Genomic DNA, 7,770 nt, shown 5'->3' with positions numbered 1-7,770 from the left:
AGAAGTCGCGACGGCAGTCCTCTCTTACAAGCCGCTCCGAGCTAACTACGTGCAAAACAAGTCGCACTGACAATTCACCTCGTGCGATGTTGACAATTTTTGTTGCAGTTTTGGTCTCTGAAGCTATAGCGATTTACCGAAAAAAATCAAATAGGCTTTCGCAGTTGGAGCGAGGCCTGGGAAAGAGATGAGCAGCTGATGCACTTTCAAGGCAAGCATTCCTCAGAGACAAGTAGTATCGCATATTGGAAAGTTTTATGGGAAGTAAAGGAGACTGAACAATAAAGCGATCTTCAGCGCAAAGAACACAACATCAATGCAAATACCAATAAGTTTCATTCAGTTTAAATTCATACAAGTCTCTAATTCTGATATGTATCGATTCGAGCGTTAAACAGACCACATGCAAAATTTACTACGCGTCATGTATATCTCGACAAACTCGTATTAGTAAGTAACTAGTTCACCAAAAATATTTATTTTTACAAAAATACAAAAACCCTTCTATTATCTACGTTACGAAATAACCTTGGCAGAACTTGAAAGCTTTAATTTATACAATTAAAGGAAGGTTTAACTACAAAACAGATCTGATCTTATCAGTGTTATACCCTCATTTCTCGTCTTCACTATGTAATAACTCACTGATATACAATTTGATCTACCGAGAAAACGTTAGGGTAGCGCAACTTTATATCCATAAATTACTTTTTCAGAGGTATCACTGTTTCCTCTCATCTTTCTGGAACATTATTTACAAAAATACCGACACTTGTTTGAACAAATAGTAAACCAACTGCAAGCGCCACTTGCTGGCTCATCTCAATTGCTTAACTACCCAGTTGCGTATATCGATGTTTCTTCAAACTCTTTGGTTACATTTATTTTTTTTTATAACTCTGGCATTTCCAATGTAATTTTTCATTAGTAGTCAATAAGAAAAAAAGAAAACAGTGCCTAGCGCGGAAAATCACGAGCGACCACAATCGCGTTTCGTTTTAGTTTTGAATCTGTCTGGCTGAGAAAATGGCTAGAGTTTTCTGGACCATCGTATGAGGTAAGGCAAGACCAAAGTATATTCCGCACTAATTGCGACCTCGACTGAGAATTGCTCTATTGATGGACTTAGGAGAAATACTACTTCTAAACGCCCAAGATTTTAGTGGTTCATGACAAAAGTGCTTTGTAGCAAAAAGCTACTCCCAGAGAAAATCCTAACTGAATGTGTTACTTCTTCCATGAACAAAATACGGAGTTGGCTTTCAGAGAAGTATCTTGGATTTTGTCTCCATACGCACACAAAAATATATATTTTTATATTTATATATATAATCTTGTTTGACGTTAAATGAATAAGACCCCAATTAAAAAAAGTTAATTATATTTTCAAATATTTATTTTGACGACAAGGTAGGCCATTCTACCAGTACATAAAACATGTTACTGATCGCAATTAAGGTATCGCTAGAGCCCTTGAAACGATTTCAACTAATGTAGTGTGCGAAGGGAGTGCAGCGTTCGACACCGTGTCTTCGCACAGGGATGAAATTCTCGCCAGGTGCTTCTTTTGCACCACCATTAAAAGTGCACCTTTCAATTGAATATCGTAAAACCAAGATCACAATAATGACCCTAGCCAATCAAAACAAGGGTTAACATTAAGCAAATGACAAAGTCGCCATTGGTTCCAGCTTGACATAAGATTAGTTTGAAAAGGTAAATCGAAGAGCGAAGTGAGGTAAAACCAATAAAATTCGAGAAAACGTTCGATACCAAATTGCAAATTGTTTCAAGTCGCAGCGAAGAGCCATTATTATAGCTATTAGGATACAAATACGTAGATACATAAATTTACTTTCTTTGTTAATAAACGAGAAATGCAATTTATACTCTTTCGTTTATAGGATTCAATATCTTTCTATCTTCAGGTTACGTCGAAGGCATGTTCACTCCTGATGTGGAGGCCACTCTTTTTTCACCGACCTTACTCTCCTGCTTGCACGTGTGGCCAGAATGAACATAGTGCATCACTACTAGCTGGGAATAATCCTGTAGGAATTCTCCTTCAGTCTCTATTATTCAAACTCTCTTAAACCTAAGTGAAAATAAAGAAAAAGAGAAATAGTCATAAATTGAACCGCTTGCCCCGTTTACACACACATACACACAAAAATAAACAAACAAAGAACTGAAAATATCGAAAACTATAAGCCTACAACAGTAAACAAAAAAAGAAACACCCTCTGCAATTGGATTTCTAGAAAGTTTCTATTGGTTCACCATTAATTTCCATCAGTCAGTGATACGCACCATGTTAAATTTGGTAATCACCAGCAGTGATCTCATTTAAGTCTCTCATAAGTCCTTCAAGTCCTGCTATTTCTTTGTCAAGCTCCGATACCTCTGGAGCCTAAGAACAAATATAAAAAATTCATACTAATCAAAAACAGTTTTCCTGACGAGGAACTTCGTAAGTAAAATAATTCAAAAGACGACGGGGAAGCAAATGAAAAAAGGGCTCCCTTATAGTCTTTACCTGATCTCTGGGCGGCGAAGATGGCGGACTCAGTGGCGGATTTGACCTGCGCGCGAAGATCTCTTCATATTTCGGTGGCGGAGTCCAGTATCCATTCGGGGGCGTCTTACGGTTAAAACCTACCGGAGGTAACTGTATATCATCTGCTGGAGCCACCGGAGGTTTGGCTTTGGGTTTTGGTGATGTTGGCGGAGGAGACGTGTGAAGCTTCGGAAACACTGGTACCTATCAAAGACACAAATATATGTTATTTGCCGGCTGGGAGGTCCGTATGGTGAAAAACTGTGACCGAGGTCTTGAAAATACTGCCCGAGGCCGTAGGCCGAGGGCAGCATTTTCAAGACCGAGGTCACAGTTTTTCACCATACGGACCGACCCTTAGCCGGTAAATAACATATTTATTGTTTTTAAACTTGACGAAATTCTTTCCGAAAGAACCCGAATGATTTATGACCGTAAATACGGCAAGATCTTCCATAAACTGAACAATTTTTGAGTGAGTAAATGGTAGTTAAAATAGAGGTGATGCAAATTTAAGAGAGATGCCTCAGCGAAACATTTTCATTTCCGTAACGATAAAGGTGATTTAAAAGGCTTCCAAACAAACTTTGAAACATTATTTTTACAAGTATCTGTCACAATCTGACACCTGTCAATTAGAGAGCGCGCAAGAAAAAAAAAACCGTAGGAACATTTGAAAACCAACAGAACTAGTTTGGCAAGGACTGTCACGACAATGTTTTCTTCAAAATCAGTTAATGATCTAACGGAAAGCATTATTCACTCTCATCGACCATTCATTCATGTACGAAGATTTACCTCTGTTCACTAGGTAAACGGCGAGGAAAGTAATTGTGAGTAAATTCAATTTTTTTATTTTGAAGTTGTGAGAGTTTGCTCGTTTGTTTGCTGTAATGGCGTGTTTAACTCTGATCTTTCCTTCACAAAAACTAATTCGAACGGCACACTCCAACGAGACAGAAGGGAATGTGATGCGGCCTTTTCTCAAAAATTCCTTCAATTTCTGTTGTGCAATTTAAGGTACAAATGTTCAAATTGAACGGAATTGGAAAGACTCACCAGGAGCGTATATTTGTTGTAGAACTTAAATTAAAACTTCGCTCGCTCTTTCACTGTATGAACAAATTGCTCGAGAAAATTCAGAAATTAAATGAATGAAAGTTCCATCGTTCAGTTTAACTGTAACCAAATACCTCACGTTTCAACTTTCTGGGTACTTTTTGTGAACGATTAAAATTAATTGCAGACGGTTTTTAGGCCGCTTGTCAACCAACGTAATGACACTATTGCTTACACAAATTCATTCTGAAACCAATATTTTTCTGTCAACCAAAGTGATTTGATAGAGAGAAAAGAGAGGATTCCTAAGTTATTTATCGGCTTGAGGTAGTGACCGACGTGTTTGCTTTAAAATACTGCCCAGCCGGAAAACGAGGTATATTTATGAAAAATGACAACGAAAGTTGGGATGTACTCGGCGACTCACGAAAGCGTTACCGTGGCCCGTGGGCAGAGATAGGAAAATACTGACCGGGTTAAGAACCAATCAGATTGCAAGATTCGTTACCGTGCCCTCTAAAAAAACAATAAAGGATGTTATTTACAAGGGTGATCGAGTATGGCTCATGTGCATGAGGAGATTTGACTCTGAAGAATAGGCCACAAGATCTAATGAACGCGCTTACAAGCATTGCGAAGGCCTGGATCTAAAGCATATCATCTAAACCATACCTCCGTCAAAGTTTTTAAACGCGGTAATACAAACAACATAAAAAACGTTCTGTATTTGGTAAATGGTAGAGGTATAGACAGGGGTGGGCAAGAGAAGAAAACAGAAGAAGTACTGGGCCCTTTCCTTTCCTTCCCTTCCCTCCCCTGTTCAGCCCCTCTTTCCCTTCTGAAGAGTAACTTGTGAATAGAGGCATTCTCGGAAAGTGGTTTAGAAAGGAATGGGCTCAGAAAGAACCCAGTACCCACATATGACTAACTTTTGTTTTTTTAACACCTCCATCACGGGTTTTTGTTTGTTTGTAATTTTTTAAGATTTTGGCACCGCAGATTTCCGAGACATGAGCCTCGAGAAACCAAAAGACTCCTCTGAAAAAAAAGACTTTGTATTCATGAGAAAAACAGAGAAAGACGAAAAAGTTAGGAGAGCAGATAAGGGGAAGAAAAGATACAGAGATAAGGTATTTTCCCGAAGGTTTCTTTTGAATTTTCTTTTTTGTTTGCCTTTAAGAAAGAGTAAAAAATGAAGGCATACTAGAGAAACGTCCGTAAAGAGAAAGTAATATCAAAGTTGCACATTACCTTGGCACTTGGAGCTCTGAAGTCTGGGTCGTACGATCTGGATCTCTGCGGTGGACGTGGATCCCCAACATCAAGGCTATTGTTCTCGCATGAGCCGGTCCGTGGCAGGTGCATCTGATAACGGGGTGTAGGTGCTTTCGGATACATGGGCTGGTAAACTAGCAATTTGTAAGATTAACACTGAGGTCATTCACACCGAGGATTTTGATATTTCGATTCTCCTTACTGACCATCATGCATTTCTGACGGTTTTTATTGTGGGAGTTTGATACCAAATCATGCACTATCACCATGATGATAGTTTCTTTACTCTCGTTATGTTATTTTTTAAGGTATTGAAATAGTTTCATATGGTATTGAAATTGTTTCATTGAGACATTACTCGCTACTAATCCTTGGGTTAAACAAGAAGACTTGTTGCTTATATGGCATCAAACTCGCGTTTGATGATTAGCTTTGTACGGTATATCCTTAAAACTCACAAACCCTACCACAAGTTTATCCCTGTTACGATTTCGTTCATTCGTTAACATTTCGATAGCTTACTAATGTTCAAAGAAAACTTAACAGTCACAAAAATCACTGTACCATTATCTGGCGTGGATGCTCTGAGCGGGGGATAGAGGGGTGACATTCCAGGCGAAGGGGGAGGCGTAGAGGTTCTGCTGTCTTCAGGGTATTCAACGTAAGGATTTCCTGCGCTGTCGATCTTTGGAGGAGGAGGAGGAAGGTCGTCAAACTCCTCGCAATCCGCCTCACTACCATTCATAAAAGAGCTCCTGTCCTGATCGATTTTGATGTGGTCCAGAGGAGAGTCGTCGAGCGGCTTCATTTCCCCAGTGCTTCTGTTGATGTAACATAAAAATCTGTTACAACATTCTTTCTTTGTTACGTTATCAGAAATTTGTGTCACAATCTTCAGTAAAGCTCCCGTCAATTGAATCCCCACCCCCACCCCCACCAACAAGACATAGCGGGAGAAAGAGAGTATTTAAAACAGAATTTAACGATCTAAGTACGATATACCTTGGAATAGACGCGGTAATGTTGGTAACATCTGGAGCAGGATCCACAGTCTGAACTGGTTTCATATCAAAGTTCTCGGTGTGATTGATCCACAGATCTGGTGATTTTTCTTCCTTGCTCTTCTTCTTTGTTGAGCCATTCGCTTGAATGACGGACTTGTATGTTGGAGGTTTTCTGCAGACAACAAAAAAAACACGTCATATCAGTTGAGGTTCAAAAATACCCCACTTCAATTGGGGTTTCAGGAAATAGAATTTAATTTAAATAAGTAAGGAATGAAAAAATAGATGGAAAACAAGTAGATGAATATATTTGGAGGAGTTACGATATCTTCGTAAGATAAGGGCACTGTAAAATAGATGAGTATTTACTTATTAAAGCTATACTTATATAAAAAAAAAATATTTGAGTACGCGCGATCTCATTGGTCGATAGGTGTGCTGAGATAATCGTACGTTAACTGGGAAAAAGTCCTCTACTGCTTAAATTCACGAGATAAATAATGAAATATATAATATGTAAATATTCTATAACTACCTCCGAATGTCATCTCCTGATCTCTTCTTACACAGTATAACACTAATGATGATGATAGCGATGAGAGTGATGCCCGCCACAGCGGCGATAACGATCCACAATGTCTTGTTCTTGAGTTTCCCTTGTCCGGCTAAAGCAGCGCTGTCCGGTGAAGAGGGCGACTTCAGTTCTGTCAATCAAGCACACAATTGTACAATTTTATTGTTTGTGGTTTTTAAATGTGTGTTGACGTTTGCAGTCCTCACCTTCCACATTATACTAAAGATTATTCCTACACCTTCTTTTTGTCAGCTCTTTCAAAGAACATTCTTAGTTTTATTTCTACTTTGAGGAGCTCGAGATAAAAATTAGGAGTAGCTCCTTCAACAGCTCGACTATGAGCAGATACACTTATGATGAAAATCACTGTAGGGTAACACCCCCCCTCCCATCTGCCAATGTATTATGCTCTCAGGAACGATATTCACTAACCCTCTTCACTCAGAAGTTTAGGGGGGGGGGGGGGCAAGTAGATTTCAAGGATTATTTCTAAGTTCTACACAACAAACCTGTGGCTACTGAGGGCTCTGTTTTCAAGCTTTTTGTCAACGTAGCAGCCTCCTTTCTTTTCGAATGACGTCCCCATCCTTTTTTGGTGCGCGCCTGCATTTCAAAGTAGTAAGTTGTTCCAGGTTCTAAGCCAGTGAATTTCTCTGTAAGTTTGGATCCGTCAACAAGTACAGATTTCCAGTCCTTAACAGGAGTATTCGGATCTGTGGAGTAAAAGATGCGGTACTTGGTGATGTTCCCATTCAGTTCCTTCGGCGGCTGCCAGTGTAACGTCAGTTGGGTGAAGTTCTCTTCATCTGGGTTTCCGGTCAAGTCAGTGGGCGGTCCGGGTTCTAGAGGTACCAAAACAACAACAAAATGGTCAAAAACGGTCAATAACAAAGGTGTATTCGATTTCTTCTCAACGACATATTTGAAACCGACACAAATCTCTTTACAAGGTGTGAAGTATTGGACCTAAACAGGGTTCGTCAAAACAATTATCATCAGGAGGCAACTTGGTTCTGGTCATGCTGATGTATCCCTGCTCCTTGACTGGGCTACGAAATTAAAATTTGATATAGCTTGATGTGACAAAGACAAGGCCATAAGGAAAGTCACCAAGAAAACCTCAAAAAGTAAAACAGTTTTCTTTAAATTAAAAAAGATCTAATACCACATTCAAACCAAAGCTTGCTTACGTTTTAAAAGATTTTTTGTTAAACATAGTTTGAACTTTAATCTCTTCATAGAAGCTGTTTAAAACAAAGTATGTCGACTTAAAATGTATCACAATGAAGATACAAGTTAGT

General features: G+C 39.1%; 1 protein-coding gene across 1 annotated transcript in view; it reads right to left on the bottom strand.

The window, feature by feature from the left end:
* Window positions 1–317: 317 nt before the first annotated feature.
* LOC113668273 (neogenin) overlaps window positions 318–7,770 on the bottom strand; it is a 26,375-nt gene continuing 18,922 nt past the window's right edge. The window contains exons 14-21 of the mRNA XM_027184157.2: window positions 6,979–7,311; window positions 6,431–6,599; window positions 5,894–6,067; window positions 5,456–5,712; window positions 4,868–5,025; window positions 2,537–2,761; window positions 2,311–2,410; window positions 318–2,095 (exon numbers count right to left, since the gene is read on the bottom strand). Coding sequence (XP_027039958.2) covers window positions 2,315–2,410; window positions 2,537–2,761; window positions 4,868–5,025; window positions 5,456–5,712; window positions 5,894–6,067; window positions 6,431–6,599; window positions 6,979–7,311 — 1,412 coding nt within the window. The 3' untranslated portion in view covers window positions 318–2,095; window positions 2,311–2,314. The remainder of the gene's footprint in view (window positions 2,096–2,310; window positions 2,411–2,536; window positions 2,762–4,867; window positions 5,026–5,455; window positions 5,713–5,893; window positions 6,068–6,430; window positions 6,600–6,978; window positions 7,312–7,770) is intronic.

Source organism: Pocillopora damicornis, chromosome 2 (assembly GCF_964200805.1).
Source record: "Pocillopora damicornis chromosome 2, jaPocDami1.2, whole genome shotgun sequence".
In the NCBI taxonomy this organism is placed as follows: Eukaryota; Metazoa; Cnidaria; class Anthozoa; order Scleractinia; family Pocilloporidae; genus Pocillopora; species Pocillopora damicornis.
Note: the sequence above shows the minus strand (reverse complement) of the source record. Positions and strands in the feature narration are given on the sequence as shown.